Genomic DNA, 20,703 nt, shown 5'->3' on the forward strand with positions numbered 1-20,703 from the left:
GGTGCCCTAAATGTTGCCCTACTCGTGTCCCTAGCTTCGTCAGTAGGGGGAGCTGTGACCCCACGGAGTGCAGGGGCTGTGGAGCGTGGGGAAGGCGGTGCTCGATCGGAACCGGAAGGGAGAGGGACGACGCGTGCCTGGCCACGCCCTTCGCCTCGTTCCCGACGGCGTTCTTCTAACCGGTTGTCGAGTCGTATGACTAGATCGATGAGCCCGTCTAAGTCCCGCGGTTCGTCCTTCGCCACCAGATGCTCTTTTAGGACCAGTGACAGTCCGTTTACAAAGGCGGCGCGGAGGGCAGTGCTATTCCAGCCGGATCTCGCCGCCGCGATGCGGAAGGCGACTGCATAGGCAGCTGCGCTCCGACGCCCCTGTCTCATTGACAGTAGTGCGGTTGAAGCGGACTCTCCTCTGTTGGGATGGTCGAACACCGTTCTGAGCTCCCGTACAAACCCAACGTACGTATGAAGGAGCCGTGAGTTCTGCTCCCAGAGCGCTGTAGCCCAAGCGCGTGCCTCCCCGCGAAGCAGATTTATTACATAAGCTACCTTGCTAGCGTCAGTCACGTACATCACGGGACGCTGTGCGAAGACGAGCGAACACTGCATCAGGAAATCCGCGCACGTCTCCACACAGCCTCCGTACGGTTCTGGAGGGCTTATGTATGCTTCTGGGGACGGAGGAAGGGACCGTTGAACGACCAGTGGAACGTCACTTTTACGCGCAGGGTCCTCGGGAGGGAGAGCCGCAGCGGCGCCCGAAGGGCGCGCCTCCACGTGTGCGGCGAGAGCCTCCACCCTGCGGTTTAGGAGAACGTATTGCTCGGTCATTGAATCGATCCGAGAGGTGAAAGCGGTGAGGATCCGCTGCAACTCGCCGATTACCCCTCCCGAAGCCTCCGCCGCGTCTTGGTCTTCCATTGGCCGTTCAACAGCCGGTTGACGCCCCTCGGGGTCCATGACGCTGGCCGAGATATCCTGTTGTGAAAGTGTTGGAACACGGACCCACAACAGGGGGCGCAATGAACGGACAATGGAGAAAGTAAATAACAAGATTTACTACTGAACAAGCAAGAGTAATACAACAAACACAATTTAGGGTCGAATCCGCTGGTGTCGTGTGGGCAGGCTCGAAGGTAGGAGACGTCCGTCTCAGTCGAACCGGAACCACCCAGATCTCCTCTGCCACCGAACCCTGGAAATACTGGAACCGCCAAGTCCCGACTTCCCAGGTGGCCACTGCCTCCGCTCGTCGGATCCGGTACTGCTGGCAGGAGAGAGCAACAACACACAGGAGTGGATGAACGCACCCAGTTACAGAGAGGGGAGAAGCCGTCTCCACCTCTTGACAAAGTTCAGCAGGAAGGTGAGTACTTATCCAAGGAATAAGGTTCTTAGTAGTCACCAGTCCTGAAAAACAGTTTTGACAGTCTTAAGTAATAATGCAAAGTATACCTGCAGAGAATACTACCTTGGTCTTAGGTGATATCTCGGCACTGAGGTGGAGACGCCGTCCTCCTGATATACCTCGGTGCTGAGTGGAAACAGCTGTGTTTGGTGATGGGTGACAGCTGTCACCCAGATTACTCCCATGATGCGGCAGCGCCCTCTGGTGCCTGGAGCCCGCACTCCAGGCAGGGCGCCCTCTGGTGGTGGTGGGCCAGCAGTACCTCCTCTTCAGCGGCCCACACAACAAAGACAATGAATTCTCCCGGTCATAACATTTTATTCTCAAGTTGAGATAAGTTGCATTTCTATGGATGCGTCAATACTGTTTCATAACACAAATTTGGATATATCGACACATCATAAAAAAGAATATATTAAACCCTGGTGATGGTGCCATAATACAAAGCATAGTTTCTTTTAAAAGTATTCACACGTGGCAAGGAAACCACATACTAAGGCAAACTATTTCATAGCACAATAGCTCTGTTGCTAAAAAAAATTCTTGGTTATATTAAGTCTTGACCTTTCAACCTCCAGGCTCAGCCCACATGGCCTCTAAGGCCAGCATATCTTCTCATTTCAAAGCTTCTGTGTAGGCTCTCAGTTGTCCAGGTGGTTTCCATAGTAGAGAAGCTTGAATCTTCGACTGGACTGGGTTGCTTGATGCGAGGACGTTTCACTTCAAATCGCAGAAGCTTCCTCAGCTAAAATTCTTGCTCTGGTGGTCTGACTTCTGTCTTGACTCTTGTAGAGAAGAATAATCAGAAGTCACAAAAGCTGGAGTTTTAAACCTAACCAGACCCCTCCTACCGAGAGGCAGACTGCTGTAGGCTAGTGACTAAACAATAGCTCTAATTAGCAACTGTTGTGCTCTAGTTAGCACACCTAATGACAGGACAGCTGTCCCTCTAATGATGGGATGGATGCCTTTCTGATGGCTCCCTTGATGACATGAATGACTCATTACCATGAACAAAAAACTGAAACTGCTTTGACCTGAGTACCCCATTGTAAACAGGGGATAAAGCGTGTCTCAGACCCCCTCCCCCGGTTAAGGCTGGGTTTCAAATGTTTCACAAAGAATGCCTTCTTGACCCCTCTCTCAAACCATTTCTTCTCTCTGGCTAATATTTTAACTTCCTTGTCCTCAAACGTGTGGTTAGTGTCTTTAAGGTGGAGATGAACTGCAGACTGAGGTCCACTGGTGCCCTCTCTGCGGTGCTGGTATAGCCTTTTGTGTAAAGGTTGCTTAGTCTCACCTATGTAGTGTTCGTTACAGTTTTCCTGGCATCTGATAGAATACACTACATTGCTCTGTTTGTAACTAGGGATCCTGTCCTTAGGGTGAACTAATTTCTGTCTCAAGGTATTAACCGGTTTAAAGTAAACTGGGATTTTGTGCTGTCTGAAGATCCTCTGTAGTTTTTCCCCTACTCCTGCTAAATAAGGGAGAGACACTGCTCTTCTTCTTGTCTCTATCTCCTGTCTATCTGGTCTCTTTGTTCTCTGGGACTTCTGCACTTTGTCCAGGGACCATCGTGGGTACCCACATACTGTGAGGGCTTTCCGGACAAGTTGTTGTTCTTTAGCCCTTCCCTCTGCAGTTGTGGGCAGCTGTAGGGCTCTGTGTTGAAGCGTCCTGATCACCCCGAGCTTGTGTTCAAGGGGGTGGTTTGAGCCAAAGAGCAGATATTGGTCAGTGTGAGTTGGTTTTCTGTAAACCCCTGTCTGCAGCTGCCTGTTCTCTCCAATCGTAACATCACAGTCCAAGAAGGCTAAATGGTTGTTTCTGGCATCCTCACGTGTGAACTTGATATTGGCGTCCACCGAGTTGATGTGTTCTGTAAAGTCCTCAACTTCCTGTTGCTTGATTTTAACCCATGTGTCATCAACATATCTGAACCAGTGACTGGGAGAGATGCCCGTGAAAGACGTCAAGGCTGTCTTCTCCACTCGCTCCATGTACAGATTGGCCACAATGGAGGATACCGGAGACCCCATCGCACAACCATGAATCTGCCTGTAGTAATTCCCCTTAAACAGGAAATACATGGTGTTGAGACAGATCTCCAAGAGTTGGCAGATGTGGTCTGGTGTGAGTTTGGTCCTTTCAAGTGGAGACACATCCTCCAGCAGTCTCTGCCTCACAGCTGAGACGGCCTCAGCGGTGGAGATGCAGGTGAACAACGATGTCACATCAAATGACACGATTGTTTCATCTGCCTCCAGTTACCCACTAGAGGAGCCAAAATCCACTTGAGGTGCTTCGCCAAATTGTACGTGATGGAATCTGTGCTACATCCAATAGGCCTGAGTGGCACGTCCTGCACGTCCTGTGGATTTTGGGCAGTCCATAGATGCACGGAGTGGCGCCCCCAGGGTACAGTCTGTAGTATGCCTGCCTGTCGATGAGTCCCTCTTTCTCCAGGTTTTGGAGGTAGCTAATGATTCTCTTCTTATAGCCGCTCGTGGGGTCTCTCTTCAGACGCTCGTATGTATTGGAGTCACTGAGCAAGTTGTTGATCTTGGCCTCATAGTCCGATGTGTTCAGGACCACCGTGCATCTGCCTTTATCCGCTGGCAGGATAAGGATGCTTTGGTCCTTCTGCAGTGCTGACAAAGCTTTCTGTTCTTCTCCTGTGATGTTGGACGGAGGAGGCTTAGCACTGTTCAGCACTGCTGTGACTCTTAGTTGGAGGTCCCCAGCTTCTGACTCTGACAAACTGTTATGTTTAATGGCTGACTCTACTGCAGTGATGTAATCTACTGTCGGTATATGTTTAGGGGTCACTGAGAAATTTAGTCCTTTAACGAGCACATCCTTTTCTGTCTGTGTAAGAACCCTGTTGGAGAGATTCTTTACCCAATTTTCCCTGTTGTCACTAATTTGTCTGGGTGTATCTTTAAAAATACTCCCACTGAAAGTATGCCTTTTTCTGCACTAAAAGGTTGTGAAACTTCCTGATTTGCTGCTCCTTACTTTTTGAATGCTCAGCCATTTGAATTTTAACTATGAACTTTGTGATCTTATTATGGGCCTCTTCCTCCACTAAAGTTTCTAACCTTTTGTGCAGACTATCAAGATTATTCTCATTCTTCTCATTTCAAAGACAATTTCAAAATTAACATTTTCATATCTGTAAGATTTTCGTATTCTCAGTGAGTTAGGTTCTCCCCTTTTTTTTGTGTTGTTGTCACTTTCTTTTTTCACACTCTGGTCGACTTGGAGGACAAAATGCACTTTTGACAGCGTGCCATCCTCCAATAAACAACAGTAGACGCAGCAGCAGAAAAAGAATATCCAGTAGGTGGCGCTTGTACACCTTCCAGCTGGATGTCAAGCGCCTGCTGTGCAGAAAGAAGACGAAGAAGACTCTGTAGTCTTCGGCTGCTTTCGGATCCTAACGGTTGGCGTGTTTAAATCTTCGGCTTTAGACTGAAGTGAAGAAAGAAACACAGAAAGACGGATAACGGGCTACGGAAGACGACAGACGGAGTGTGGTCCCGGTATGACGGTGCTCCAGGAACCCGTCCAGGTAAAAAGCGCTCTTTGGTTCGTTGTCATGTTTGGGGAGTAGACTATTTCTGAAGCCCGTGTTGGCCTGCTTTTCTCCCGCTGAAGGCCTCTCGGTCTGTCGCTGCTGCTCCGGTTCACACTTTGTCGTTAGACCCAAAGCGTGATTCAGATTATTTGTTTCTAACGTCGTCGTGATTCTGATTCAATTCTGTTACTGCGGCGGCAGAGACCAAATTTAAAATCGACACTAAGCTAGCTGCTAACTCTGAGCACCCATATAACCCATTTCGTAAAATTACTGTTTGGTGCCAGCTTAAGATTTCACACACTGCACAAAGTGGGTTCATGTTCTTTTTAAAAAAAGAAGAAATTTGCTGATAAACGATACATTTTAACGGCTTTTTGCGCCAGTAGCCTGTTAGCGCTAAAATGCTGTTAGCCGGTGTTCTCAAACTAACCGGATAACCTGCTGGTTTGTCAAACTAATTGGTTACCAGCGTTGTGTACTTGCTGATTTGTCAAAAAATCTGGTAACCGGTGTGTTTACCTCACATCAGCATCTGTCAGCAGTTTCATCACATTAACATTCACGAACACGTTATTGGTGATTTCATGTCACGTATCTGCGGTGACTGTGATTGTTTAGTTTATTACAAAAACGTAAAAACAGACGGCAAAATTTCCAGAAATATTCTTTTATGTTCATGTTAAGCTGGATTCAACTCACTACAGTATAAACAGCAAACACTGACCCTAACATGAACAGCATTTCCCGTGGTCTTTTGATGAAGTGCATCAGTGTCTCTCTAAGTTTGTTTTACTTTGATCTGAACCATGTTTACCCGAGACTGGTTACCCTGGACTTATTTTACAAAACACTGAAATATAGCTGTTTTTTCTTCTTCTTCTTAAACCTGTAATCTACACAGTTATTAACACTAAGCCACAAAGAGAATAGAATTCGATTTACAATACTCCTTTTGGTTGAGTTTTGCCTTGTAATAAAGTGTGGTCAGGGCGTGAAGATACTGCTTGTAGGCTGTGTGAAGTCATTAAAAGCAAATCAATAGAAGGGATCACTGTTGTTATTGACTTCCGCGTTTCCCACGCATGCGCACACAGACCGGTAGGCAGAAAACTCCAAGCAGATGCGATGAGAAAACGCACGGGAAGATGACTTCAGATTACGTGTCAACTCTTGATCCTGAAGATCGAAAGCAATATTGTGAGAAATTAAATCTTGGAGCGGACGACCATGAATGCTTTAAAGTTTTTGGAGGCGTATAGTTATTTTATCAGTTGGTGGCCAAGTGGTTAATGCGCTTGGTTTCAGTTTAGAAGGCTCCGGGTTCAAATCCCACCCCTGCCACATTTCTCCATGTAATGTGGAGTTGCGTCAGGAAGGGCATCCGGCGTAAAACCTGTGCCAATTCAATATGCAGATCCAACTTGGATTTGCTGTGGCGACCCCGAGTGCAAACAAGGGAGCAGCCGAAGGGACTTACTTACAATTATTTTATCAGTAGTCATGTGAGGGATCACTGTTATCAGCCTGCTGCTGCAGATGTTTGTCTGTTTTTTCTGTTGTCTGGTCCCGTCTCGTGGGCAGAGTGCAGCAGCAGGATGTGCTTTGAAGTTGAGGAACTTTTTAAACACGGTCCAAAAAAGACAATCCTTCACAGTCCAGCTGGTGTGCGCATCGTGTGTTAGGCTGCTGTTAACCTGTGTTACAGAGTTAAAGGTTTCTCTGTGACCAAAAACAGCCACCACAATTTGGCAGTTGTTTTAATTATATACACATGCACGTTTATTACATACATGATCACACGACTTCCCAAAAATAAATAAATAAATAAACCCCACACAAGATCCACATACACAAATTTCATACATTTATACATTTTAACAACCTGAAAGCCACCAGACCAGCTAGAACCGAACCATGGATTCCTGGACAGTCACCTTTGCGTTTCTTCTTGTTGGTTTTATTTCTTCCGAGGCTTACAGCCATTTTGATGCTGGTGAGCCCAACTTTACACTTGGTGTGTATCCGTTTGATTACAAAATGCTCTTTTGCGCATGTTGAACTGTTTTATTTCAAAAGTATGAACTGAAAATTAGATTGTTGTTAGTTTGCAGGCCTCATAATAACTTCAGCTTGTCGCCTAAATGTGGTGCTGCACAGAGAAAACCAAAGGAAAAAAGAAAATGCAGAAGGGGAGGTTTGTTTTGAATGTGATGAGTTTTCAATTCCTCCGCACGTCTTTTCATGACAAAAACTCCTGTAACAGTGGAATGTGCTGAAAAAGTGCTATGTCCACATCTTCTGCCATTTCTCTGGTAGTCAGACGATGTCAACAACACAGCGTTCACTTTGGAAATGATCTGCTCATCCACAATGCCTTCCAGAACAGCTCTTTATATAATCATTTGAATCATCTACCTGTTGCCACATGTACATCTGGGATGGATTGTCATTCCTACACTCATATTGTTATATTTAATAAAAAATAATAAGCAAATGCAGGAGTTGCTGCTGCCACTGCGTTCCAGTACCGTCTGAAATTACACAACTCTGCGGATCTAAGGAATTCCGCGAATTTCATCATGGGGAGGAGGGGGATGTTAGTGTTGTACTCTGCAATTGTGATCGTCACTGAATTTTTAAGATGTCTGTCGCAAAGTATTTAATTTTTTTATGACATCATGTAAGTTTTATAAGTCCGCGGACACTGATCTGTGAGTAGATCCAAATTGGCGTCCTCGGATACACGGAACTTTGCGGAGGAAAAATGCCACTCAAAGCATAGCTGTTACGACAGATGTCGTAAAGTGGGACTGGTTGGTTACTGCGGCGACGCTGTGTGGCTCCTGCAAGAAAGATACAAACCTCTCGTGGCCACGGAGCTCTGTGGCTGCGGTTACCGAGACTGCCTGCAGACTCGGTAAGCGCATCGTAGACAGTGAGAGCATAGCTTAAGCTAAATGTAGCATGTGGACATCGCAAACTTTTAGCTCTCACGTTTTTCAAAGAAGAATTTTGTAGCATGTCTGTGCCGCGGCGCGACATCAGAGAGAAGATGGCGAGAAAGACAGTTTGATAAGGACAAGAATCCGTGGAATTGTCGCTGGCTTCGTGAACACATGTGAAAGATAAGCAGGAAAAGCGAACAGTGCCATCAGAAAACATGGTAAGAATTTTTCTCTCTCTGGAAAATAAGCATTGTGCTGTTCAAACAAGATTTTAGACAAGATTATGTGACTTTTTATTATTAATCTAGGCTTTCTTCCATTGGAAAAAATACATTGTGGCTTTGAATGGATTTAAGCACCGTGTTCGTCTGCTTCACACGCTGTTTCACAATCATTGTCTGGGTGAAGTGGGGAATACGCGTCCAATGTTCTGTTCTCTGATTGGTTATCGTGACCAGCGTGACCTATAGGATGGCTGCCATACTACAGTGCCCATGATCAAATAAATCAGTTTTATTTATATAGTGCCGAATCACAACAAACAGTTGTCCCAAGGTGCTTTATATTGTAAGGCAAAAGCCATACAATAATTACAGAAAAACCCCAACGGTGAAAACGACCCCCTGTGAGCAAGCACTTGGCGACAGTGGGAAGGAAAAACTCCCTTTTAACAGGAAGAAACCTCCAGCAGAACCAGGCTCAGTGAGGGGCAGTCTTCTGCTGGGACTGGTTGGGGCAGAGGGGAGAGAATCAGGAAAAAGACATGCTGTGGAAGAGAGCAGAGATCAATCACTAATGATTAAATGCAGAGTTGTACATACAGAGCAAAAAGAGAAAGAAACACTCAGTGCATCATAGGAACTCCCCAGCAGTCTAAGTCTATAGCAGCATAATTAAGGGATGGTTCAGGGTCACCTGATCCAGTCCTAACTATAAGCTTTAGCAAACAGGAAAGTTTTAAGCCTAATCTTAAAAGTAGAGAGGGTGTCTGTCTCCCTGATCCGAATTTGGAGCTGGTTCCACAGGAGAGGAGCCTGAAAGCTGAAGGCTCTGCCTCCCATTCTACTCTTAAAAACCCTAGGAACTACAAGTAAGCCTGCAGTCTGAGAGCGAAGCGCTCTATTGGGGTGATATGGTACTATGAGGTCCCTAAGATAAGATGGGACCTGATTATTCATAACCTTATAGGTAACAAGAAGAATTTTAAATTCTATTCTAGAATTAACAGGAAGCCAATGAAGAGAGGCCAATATGGGTGAAATATGCTCTCTCCTTCTAGTCCCTGTCAGTACTCTAGCTGCAGCATTTTGAATTAACTGAAGGGAACTTTTAGGACAACCTGATAATAATGAATTACAATAGTCCAGCCTAGAGGAAATAAATGCATGAATTAGTTTTTCAGCATCACTCTGAGACAAGACCTTTCTAATTTTAGAGATATTGCGCAAATGCAAAAAAGCAGTCCTACATATTTGCTTAATATGTGCATTGAAGGACATATCCTGATCAAAAATGACTCCAAGATTTCTCACAGTATTACTAGAGGTCAGGGTAATGCCATCCAGAGTAAGGATCTGGTTAGACACCATGTTTCTAAGATTTGTGGGGCCAAGTACAATAACTTCAGTTTTATCTGAATTTAAAAGCAGGAAATTAGAAGTCATCCATGTCTTTATGTCTAAGACATTCCTGCAGTTTAACTAATTGGTGTATGTCCTCTGGCTTCATGGATAGATAAAGCTGTATATGTTCTGCGTAACAATGAAAATTTAAGCAATGCTTTCTAATAATACTGCCTAAGGGAAGCATGTATAAAGTGAATAAAATTGGTCCTAGCACAGAACCTTGTGGAACTCCATAATTAACCTTAGTCTTTGAAGAAGACTCCCCATTTACATGAACAAATTGTAATATATTAGATAAATATGATTCAAACCACTGCAGCGCAGTGCCTTTAATACCTATGGCATGCTCTAATCTCTGTAATAAAATATTATGGTCAACAGTATCAAAAGCAGCACTGAGGTCTAACAGAACAAGCACAGAGATGAGTCCACTGTCTGAGGCCATAAGAAGATTATTTGTAACCTTCACTAATGCTGTTTCTGTACTATGATGAATTCTAAAACCTGACTGAAACTCTTCAAATAGACCATTCCTCTGCAGATGATCAGTTAGCTGTTTTACAACTACCCTTTCAAGAATCTTTGAGAGAAAAGGAAGGTTGGAGATTGGCCTATAATTAGCTAAGATAGCTGGGTCAAGTGATGGCTTTTTAAGTAATGGTTTAATTACTGCCACCTTAAAAGCCTGTACTACATAGCCAACTAATAAAGATAGATTGATCATATTAAGATTGAAGCATTAATTAATGGTAGGGCTTCCTTGAGCAGCCTGGTAGGAATGGGGTCTAATAGACATGTTGATGGTTTGGAGGAAGTAACTAATGAAAATAACTCAGACAGAACAATCGGAGAAAAAGAGTCTAACCAAATACCAGCATTATTGGTATTACTGGATCAAGTCATGATCATTTGAATTTGTAGAACAGGACTAAGGGCCCCTTCACACATAATGCGATTGAGGCAGAATGGCGCATGGAGCCATATGCCAATCGTGAGAAATCGGATCCGCCTTAAACGCCTTGTACCGCTGTTGCGACACCCATTCGCGCACTCAAACGGCTGAAAGACAGCGAGTGCCCATTCGACTCCTCTCTCGGCAGGTGTCGGCCAAGTTCCAGGTGTCGCACACGAACATCTGACACTGCTCGCGCGACAATTAGAAACGGCGGGGCTATTCGTGCTCCCAGCACGAGAGTAGACAGCAGGCGACCACATTCGACCTGTCTGTGAAAATTGTCTAAGTGCCCCACTAGTGTGGTGTAATCTTGCAACACACTTGGGCGTGACTCTGACGACCCCCCCCCCCCACACACACACACCATAAATCCGACATTGTCAGCAGTGGCTGAAAGTCCTGGAGTGTGGTCAGTCTCCAGCGCAGTGCGCTGCTGAAATAGCTGACCACTGTGTGCTGCAACACAGCTGGTGAACACGCAGTGCACATGTGTGGGCAGCACTCATGACATGCTGATAATTACGTACCGAGACAATCACATGAGGATCGGCACATGGCACGGTGTGAAGCTGGCCGAGCCGGCTGATGTCACTTCCACCACGTAAATTGTACTTTACTTGACAGAGTGGAGATTACCTAAAACAAAAGGCGTGATCGCTTTGCTCATACGCTGTGTCCACGCATTGCTGTGGACATACAGCGCCTGTCAGCTGACAGCTGCGTCAGCTGGACGTGATCGTGCATGCAAGGTGTTGCATTACAAACACAGACATCAGACAGATGCAGAACAAACAAATAATACATACATAAAATAAAAATCACAGAATGAAGGACCAGAGAGTGAGGCTTTTTTTTCTCTGAGTTGCTGAGGTCTGTAGACAAAAGGTGGGTGTGACCCCCTGTGATGTGCAGCTGTTCAGATATCTGTGCTTGCAAGTCACAGCTCGGGAACACCTGTAGTGGGTTGTAGGATATGAAGTCGCACAATCACAGCATGAAGTGTGCATGTCGGCATGCTGTGGCATGAATATCATGCCATGCAGGAAATCGCCCCCACGGGACACGTGTCACTGTGGGATTTCCCTACATTGCAATAATTAAAACGCCTATCACATTTGTAGCAGATCCCTGCCTGCTGGACATGCCATGCTGTCTGATGTGCTCACGACGCAAGAGCCCAGCTCTTCATGAGACGATTGCATCAGGTAATTCATGAAAACATAACAGGGATAACGGTAATCCACGTCATTTCATTAATCAATCAATCAATCAATTTTTTTTATATAGCGCCAAATCACAACAAACAGTTGCCCCAAGGCGCTTTACATTGTAAGGCAAGGCCATACAATAATTATGTAAAACCCCAACGGTCAAAACGACCCCCTGTGAGCAAGCACTTGGCTACAGTGGGAAGGAAAAACTCCCTTTTAACAGGAAGAAACCTCCAGCAGAACCAGGCTCAGGGAGGGGCAGTCTTCTGCTGGGACTGGTTGGGGCTGAGGGAGAGAACCAGGAAAAAGACATGCTGTGGAGGGGAGCAGAGATCGATCACTAATGATTAAATGCAGAGTGGTGCATACAGAGCAAAAAGAGAAAGAAACAGTGCATCATGGGAACCCCCCAGCAGTCTACGTCTATAGCAGCATAACTAAGGGATGGTTCAGGGTCACCTGATCCAGCCCTAACTATAAGCTTTAGCAAAAAGGAAAGTTTTAAGCCTAATCTTAAAAGTAGAGAGGGTGTCTGTCTCCCTGATCTGAATTGGGAGCTGGTTCCACAGGAGAGGAGCCTGAAAGCTGAAGGCTCTGCCTCCCATTCTACTCTTACAAACCCTAGGAACTACAAGTAAGCCTGCAGTCTGAGAGCGAAGCGCTCTATTGGGGTGATATGGTACTACGAGGTCCCTAAGATAAGATGGGACCTGATTATTCAAAACCTTATAAGTAAGAAGAAGAATTTTAAATTCTATTCTAGAATTAACAGGAAGCCAATGAAGAGAGGCCAATATGGGTGAGATATGCTCTCTCCTTCCAGTCCCCGTCAGTACTCTAGCTGCAGCATTTTGAATTAACTGAAGGCTTTTTAGGGAACTTTTAGGACAACCTGATAATAATGAATTACAATAGTCCAGCCTAGAGGAAATAAATGCATGAATTAGTTTTTCAGCATCACTCTGAGACAAGACCTTTCTAATTTTAGAGATATTGCGTAAATGCAAAAAAGCAGTCCTACATATTTGTTTAATATGCGCTTTGAATGACATATCCTGATCAAAAATGACTCCAAGATTTCTCACAGTATTACTAGAGGTCAGGGTAATGCCATCCAGAGTAAGGATCTGGTTAGACACCATGTTTCTAAGATTTGTGGGGCCAAGTACAATAACTTCAGTTTTATCTGAGTTTAAAAGCAGGAAATTAGAGGTCATCCATGTCTTTATGTCTGTAAGACAATCCTGCAGTTTAGCTAATTGGTGTGTGTCCTCTGGCTTCATGGATAGATAAAGCTGGGTATCATCTGCGTAACAATGAAAATTTAAGCAATACCGTCTAATAATACTGCCTAAGGGAAGCATATATAAAGTGAATAAAATTGGTCCTAGCACAGAACCTTGTGGAACTCCATAATTAACTTTAGTCTGTGAAGAAGATTCCCCATTTACATGAACAAATTGTAATCTATTAGACAAATATGATTCAAACCACAGCAGCGCAGTGCCTTTAATACCTATGGCATGCTCTAATCTCTGTAATAAAATTTTATGGTCAACAGTATCAAAAGCAGCACTGAGGTCTAACAGAACAAGCACAGAGATGAGTCCACTGTCCGAGGCCATAAGAAGATCATTTGTAACCTTCACTAATGCTGTTTCTGTACTATGATGAATTCTAAAACCTGACTGAAACTCTTCAAATAGACCATTCCTCTGCAGATGATCAGTTAGCTGTTTTACAACTACCCTTTCAAGAATTTTTGAGAGAAAAGGAAGGTTGGAGATTGGCCTATAATTAGCTAAGATAGCTGGGTCAAGTGATGGCTTTTTAAGTAATGGTTTAATTACTGCCACCTTAAAAGCCTGTGGTACATAGCCAACTAACAAAGATAGATTGATCATATTTAAGATCGAAGCATTAAATAATGGTAGGGCTTCCTTGAGCAGCCTGGTAGGAATGGGGTCTAATAAACATGTTGATGGTTTGGATGAAGTAACTAATGAAAATAACTCAGACAGAACAATCGGAGAGAAAGAGTCTAACCAAATACCGGCATCACTGAAAGCAGCCAAAGATAACGATACGTCTTTGGGATGGTTATGAGTAATTTTTTCTCTAATAGTTAAAATTTTGTTAGCAAAGAAAGTCATGAAGTCATTACTAGTTAAAGTTAATGGAATACTCAGCTCAATAGAGCTCTGACTCTTTGTCAGCCTGGCTACAGTGCTGAAAAGAAACCTGGGGTTGTTCTTATTTTCTTCCATTAGTGATGAGTAGAAATATGTCCTAGCTTTACGGAGGGCTTTTTTATAGAGCAACAGACTCTTTTTCCAGGCTAAGTGAAGATCTTCTAAATTAGTGAGACGCCATTTCCTCTCCAACTTACGGGTTATCTGCTTTAAGCTACGAGTTTGTGAGTTATACCACGGAGTCAGACACTTCTGATTTAAAGCTCTCTTTTTCAGAGGAGCTACAGCATCCAAAGTTGTCTTCAATGAGGATGTAAAACTATTGACGAGATACTCTATCTCCCTTACAGAGTTTAGGTAGCTACTCTGCACTGTGTTGTTATATGGCATTAGAGAACATAAAGAAGGAATCATATCCTTAAACCTAGTTACAGCGCTTTCTGAAAGACTTCTAGTGTAATGAAACTTATTCCCTACTGCTGGGTAGTCCATCAGAGTAAATGTAAATGTTATTAAGAAATGATCAGACAGAAGGGAGTTTTCAGGGAATACTGTTAAGTCTTCTATTTCCATACCATAAGTCAGAACAAGATCTAAGATATGATTAAAGTGGTGGGTGGACTCATTTACTTTTTGAGCAAAGCCAATAGAGTCTAATAATAGATTAAATGCAGTGTTGAGGCTGTCATTCTCAGCATCTGTGTGGATGTTAAAATCGCCCACTATAAATCCACTCTTTATAACAGGAATGAAGTATTCTGAATTATGGTGGTGTTCTTAATTTTTTTTCTTCCGCTGCTGTGTGCGCAACTTTCCATGTGCTCACACTGCGCTTGTACGTGCAAAGATGAGCGTGAACGAAACCTTTCCGACCACGCCTCCCACAGGACAGCAGGTGGAATGTTTCGTGGTTCCCCGTTTCGTTTTTGGTTTGCGGGTTTTCTTACGGTTTCAGCGTCTTTCGTGTTATGTGTGAAAGGGCCCAAAAAGAAAGCCCAACAGTGGTTCCGGCATCAGGGAATTCAGGAGATCGGGGTATCTCTTTTAGGATGTGGCTCAGAGTTCCATTTGAATACATATTAGTGTGCTGAATTTGTTTGTTTGCAGGCTGCAGTGTGGCAGGCTCTGAACCACTACGCCTACTTGGATGCTGTTTTCCTGGCTGAGAGACTCTACGCTGAAGGTAGGTGCACATTTCTTAATAATGTGTTCAAATGCAGGTTAAATAAAAATATTACAGATGTCAGGGCTCTCTCCAGAAAATTTGAGTATAGTTTGGGCTGTTGGCAGTCATTACGGGGGGGTCCTCCAGAGGAGGAAGCTCTAGTATGTTTACTGTTTCAAGTACAAACGGAGGCCATTTCCTGTAACTTAATAAATAAGAATCTCCAACACCAAGTTCTTCTTATGTAGAGTAATAAAGGATTATTTACCGAGTGAGAAGTCTGTACATGGAAATATGAGACTGAGGTGTAAGTATGGACCGAGCGTCAGCGAAGTCTGTGATAAACACTGAGGTCTGATATCGCCGTACAGACCGAGCAAGCGAGGGTAATAATTTGTTTATTAAATGGCTGTTTATTTCTGAACACGCAAACTTACAGTATCACCCGAATGTGCTGCTGACGTTGTTGGGCTTGTTCGCGTTCTTCACCTCCACTGGCTTAACAGATGGTCCAGTAGTTAGCTGGTAAGCTTTCAATCTGTGTTTTTTCTGATGCTATTGAGATATTCATGGAGTACTTTCGTGTCCAACTTGGTTTTTCTAATCGTGTTTTTAGCTTTCTGGTTTGTAATGAAAATGCGTGTTGCGGACCACTTGTTATGGTCACCGGTACGGATATGGGAAAATATCTGACCGGTAATCTGCCAATCAAAGCGCATGTAGTGCTACAGCAATGTAATAATATGTATTGCACAATATATAACAATCTACACTGTAAATATACCAGATAGCTCTGTTATTAACTTAATTAGACCATGATATTTTTATCTTTTACATACGTTTCCAAAATATTGGACAATCAGGTACTTAAACCATGAGTTAAAGTTCTCCGTCACCACGACAGATTTCCGTCATTTTGAAAATTTAACCACACATAAGCGCGCGCACATGGTGTCATGCGCGTTTTGAGGCCAAAATATCACTGTCAAAGCAACATCCCATTTTGCGCTAATCAAAGCAGCAGCAATGTCAGCATGGATGGTGCTGCACCGCGGAGGAAGGGACTGTGTGAATTATCACTCCTCTCCCCTCTGTTTAGTGCTTGCCATGAGCCACGGTCCTTCTCCTCCCTGTCTTTGTGGGAACATTGGCAGACCTTCCCAAGTAGAGCAGGGTGTGGCTTTGCTTTGAACCAATGAAGTAGTGCTTCAATCTCCTGCGTCATTGGTTGTTTGTTTTATTTTGCTTTATCTTAATTTTTCCCTGCTAAAACCCTAAAGAGCATATGTTTGTGAGTAATATTTACCTTTTTTATGCTAAACTGACCTGTTATGGTCTTCTGAAATAGTTGATGTATTTTATAACTTAAAAACGGGACCGATGCTAATGTGTTAGCATGTCTATAGCATTTTCAGTGTTAAAGTTAGCATTAAGCTGTTCGTATCTCAGCATGTTTGTGTGCATTGGTTTTCTGTATAATAATTAATGGTTCAGCGTTTGTTGTCATAAGAGTCAAATGTATTACAAATTGATATTTTTTATTTATATATTAATAGTACAGAAGCGCATTGCATTCACTGGATAAAAAAAAAATTGACCACTGATGTCATAATTACGAGAAAAGATCTTGTAATTACGACTTCAGGATCTCGTAATTATGAGATCAAGCTATTTTTTATTTATTTTTGTGTGTGTGTGTGTGTGTGTGTGTGTGTGTGTGTGTGTGTGTGTGTGTGTGTGTGTGTGTGTGTGTGTGTAATCGCTTTCATACTTCCAGTCCCTCGGTAAAGACAAGCGTGAGAATCGAAAATCGTCCAAGTTGTAATCTCCGACACTGCACTGTAATCCACAGTGCACACAAAGTGTGGATTTCCCACTAAACTGTTCCTGGATGAATGAAACTCCTCCGAGGCGAGGCACAGCTCGGACACACAGACTGGCATGTGCCCTGGTGGGAGTGAGCCCCGCTGTGTCACTCAGTGGTCAGTGGGTCTGTGTGAGTGAAAGCTGGAAGACGCCCCGTGCTCCTCCCTGGACATTCATCCGGGAGCACGTCAGGGGAAAAATCCACACTTTTTGTTAGATTATAGTGTGTTATCATCGGCTGAGCTCAGCCCACTTCTTTACTTTCTTGACTGGAAGTACTGAAGCATATACGTACATAAAACAATTTAGACACCTGATCTTTTCAGTGGAGAGGGAGGCCAATGGGTAGCTAGGATCAGGATCTCATAATTATGAGATCTTTTCTCATAAATACGAGATCAGTGGTCAATTTTTTTTTTTTTTTAAATCCAGTGAATGCAATACGCTTCTGTATTATCGCTACAACAACAATAATAGTAATAATAACTAATAACGCTACAATACAATTTTAGAGAAACAGACAAAAAGAACCTGAGATAACAAAACTACAGAAAAGATAAAAATCAACTAACAATGAACATAAATAAATAAATAAATATAGAAATAACTGATTCCTGTGAACACCTAGTGACTCTTACACCTCCACTTCATCCCTGTTTAAGTTTAATGACAATTTGTTTCGGACGAACCACATCTAAAAGCTGTGTTTTTACACAAGAAAAAAAAATAAAATGCAGTAACTGCATATTTCATGAAAATATCTTACTAAAGATCACATATTACACTTTAGTCAGCCCTTTAAAATACTTTTGTGGACTCTTGCTGTAATATGTTGTCAGTGGTTGAGATAGTTGCTGTTCATAATCGAGTAAAACCTGATGGAAATCTTTTAGTGGTGTCAGTGTCGGTATGTATATGCATAATTAAACAAAACACTACTCGAGGTATGTTTTTGACAAGAATATAACATCATAACTTTGTTACAAGGTCAAACGTTGATGTTGCATGATAAAGGCCTTTTAATAACTCACTTAAAGAAATAATGGCAAAATTCACATGCAAGTAAAAAAAAAAACTAAACAAAAAAAGATTAATAAAAAAAAATGGACAGATTCATCGATTACTAAAATAATCGTTAGTTGCAGCCCTAGTTTGTTTTATGAGTGAGAGCATTTTACCGATTAAATGTAAATAAGCCAATTTGAGTTTGTCAGTACGCATGCGTTTTCAAAACGGGTGACAGTGTTACTTTGTGCACAGCAGAACCATGTTGTCAATTGCTTTCGGCCCTAATTTTGTATTTTATTGACTGTACAGCCAGCGACACAGCACCCCTTTCGCACATTTACCGGATTAGAACCGATCAAAATACTACAGAAGACAAAGAATTTTTGCTTGACAGTTTGAAGTGAGTTTTCTTTGTTTCAAAGGGCTTCATACCCATTAAAATTAACTAGAATATACAAAATTTGAGTTGCTCTTTCTGGGGGAGCACCCCCAGAACCCCCATAATTTCCTTTATGGTGTACTTTTCTGAACCACAATGTATGTTTTTTTTAGATTAAAGGCTGTTAGCACAATACAAATTGTGTGAAAAGACTGGGGTGTGTATTATATATATAAAACTTTCCCAAGAGTCAAACTACTAAACAAAATAAACTTCAATAATAAAAGAACACAAGTCAGTAATAATAAAAAAACATAACAATGCACAAAACCCCCAAATTATAAAGAACTCATAACACAGAAAAAGGTGTGACTTACAGCTCTTGCAACTTATACTCTCGGGCAACTTAAATATGTTTGTTTCCTCTTCAAGAGGCATTTTTTGATAGGGGCGACTTATACTCCAGAAAATAAGGTAGTTGTGTTACGTAATCAACTTTTCTGCAGTGCGGCTTTGCTTTGAACCTTGGACCATTCGAAGCAATGATTTGCCCATGCTAAAACCCTAAAGAGCATATGGCTGAGTATGTTAAACCGACCTGTTATGGTCTTCTGAAACAGTTGATGGATGTATTTTATAACTTAAAAACGGGACTAATGCTAACGCATTAGCATGTCTATGGCATTCTCAATAGTAAAGTTAGCATTAAGCAGTTGCAGCTGTCAGCACGTTCAGGTGAATTTGTTTTCTGTATAATATAAGCATTTGTTGTCGTAAAAGAGTCAAATGTATTACAAATTGTAATATTTTTTTAAAAATTTTTTCTTTATATATTAATAATAATAGCAACCACAACAATAATAGTAATAATAACTAATCTAATGATTAGTTATTATATACAGTTTTAGAGAGAGACAAAGAACCTGAATAAAAACACAACAGAAAATATAAAACCAACAATGAACATGAATAAATAAATAAGTGTTTCCTGTGTACACCAAGTGACTCTTACACCTCCACTTCATCCCTGTCTTATTTAAGCTTAATGACAATTTGTTTCGGTCAAACCATATTTTCAGTGTGTTAATTTCTTCAGTGATTTCCTCTAGAACTATCTGCCAAGCTAGAAAACTGCTGCATCCTATTAAGAGCAGAATTCTCCTGGAATGAATTTGAATAAGGAATATTGTTGTTGCTGTTGTTGTTTTTTTTTTTTTTCTCACCAAAATGGACGCTGCACTCACTGCAGTTTGTCTGGAATAGTCACAGATCGCATTTCAGAGCTTCTAGAATTCAAACATTTTCGTGCGGGTGGTGTTGGGGGGTAATTATGATTTCAGCTTTTTTTGTTTTTCACCACTTTCATCCCTGAATATGTCAATTGTGAGTCGCTTTTGTGCAGATTAAAGTCACTAACTGGGACTCATGTCCGAGAAAGAAACGAGAATCGTCCTCCGTTCTGTTCACACAGCTCCAAACGCTGCGCGGCTCTCTGCCGAGTCAAGTTAGAACGATAGAGTCCAGTCGGAATTAATAACTTCAAAGTGAAACACCGTTTTGTTTATTTTTATTTATGTCCAGAGATCAAGGATACAGTGACCAATTTTATTTATTTACTTTAAGACTCAATGAAATACATAGAAAACCTATAAAGCCTACTTTTAGTACAAAATTCACAAGAGGTATCGATAAGGAATCGGCTCGATAAGCAGAATCGATAATGGCATCTATCGATAAAATCTTACCAATACCCATCCCTAGTAATAACACTGTGTTCTAATCCATGTGACAGACAGATCTTGCCAATATGGGAAAATGGAGTCTATTCACACAACTTGTGTTGTGACTATACACGTTGTGTGAAAAGACTCTTCACTGGGTTGGAGAAACTGACCTGACCCAACAAAAAATGTAATTTTTTTTTTTTTTTTTTGGGTGGCTAAATAGACTTGAAAGCACATCTGATATTTCAAATTTTTCTGGGGAGAACCCTCATAATTTTCAAGTCCCCCCCCCCCCACCCCCCCCCTCCCCCCCATGGCCCATTTTCATCACTGTATATACTGAAAATTCAGAAGTTTGTTAATAGTAATTATAATGATTATTTATATAGAACCCCCCCTCCAATGGTCCCCTTTCACCACTGGTAACTAAAGTGAACTCACTGTTGAGCTATATTTGAAACGTTCAGCATGTACCCACGTTTGTACTCTTATGCAAAACCTGTTTGAATGTGTGCTATGTTGCATAGCACTCTTGGCATTTGTAAGACGTCAGCATTTGTAAAATGGCATTGTATTGCTGAGTCATCATGCTTTATCCATTTTTTGTTTATTATTCAACCAGGGTTGCAGTTTTTGGGAA

General features: G+C 42.4%; 1 protein-coding gene across 2 annotated transcripts in view; it reads left to right on the forward strand.

Annotated features, from left to right (window-relative positions):
* Positions 1 to 4,788: 4,788 nt before the first annotated feature.
* The window catches only part of cdc27 (cell division cycle 27), a 130,851-nt gene continuing 114,936 nt past the window's right edge, over positions 4,789 to 20,703 (forward strand). For both annotated transcript variants that reach the window (XM_034190077.1, XM_034190078.1), the window contains exons 1-2: positions 4,789 to 4,984; positions 15,029 to 15,104. In XM_034190077.1, coding sequence (XP_034045968.1) covers positions 4,958 to 4,984; positions 15,029 to 15,104 — 103 coding nt within the window. In that variant the 5' untranslated portion in view covers positions 4,789 to 4,957. The remainder of the gene's footprint in view (positions 4,985 to 15,028; positions 15,105 to 20,703) is intronic.

This window comes from Thalassophryne amazonica, chromosome 16 (genome assembly GCF_902500255.1).
Source record: "Thalassophryne amazonica chromosome 16, fThaAma1.1, whole genome shotgun sequence".
Lineage (NCBI taxonomy): Eukaryota > Metazoa > Chordata > Actinopteri > Batrachoidiformes > Batrachoididae > Thalassophryne > Thalassophryne amazonica.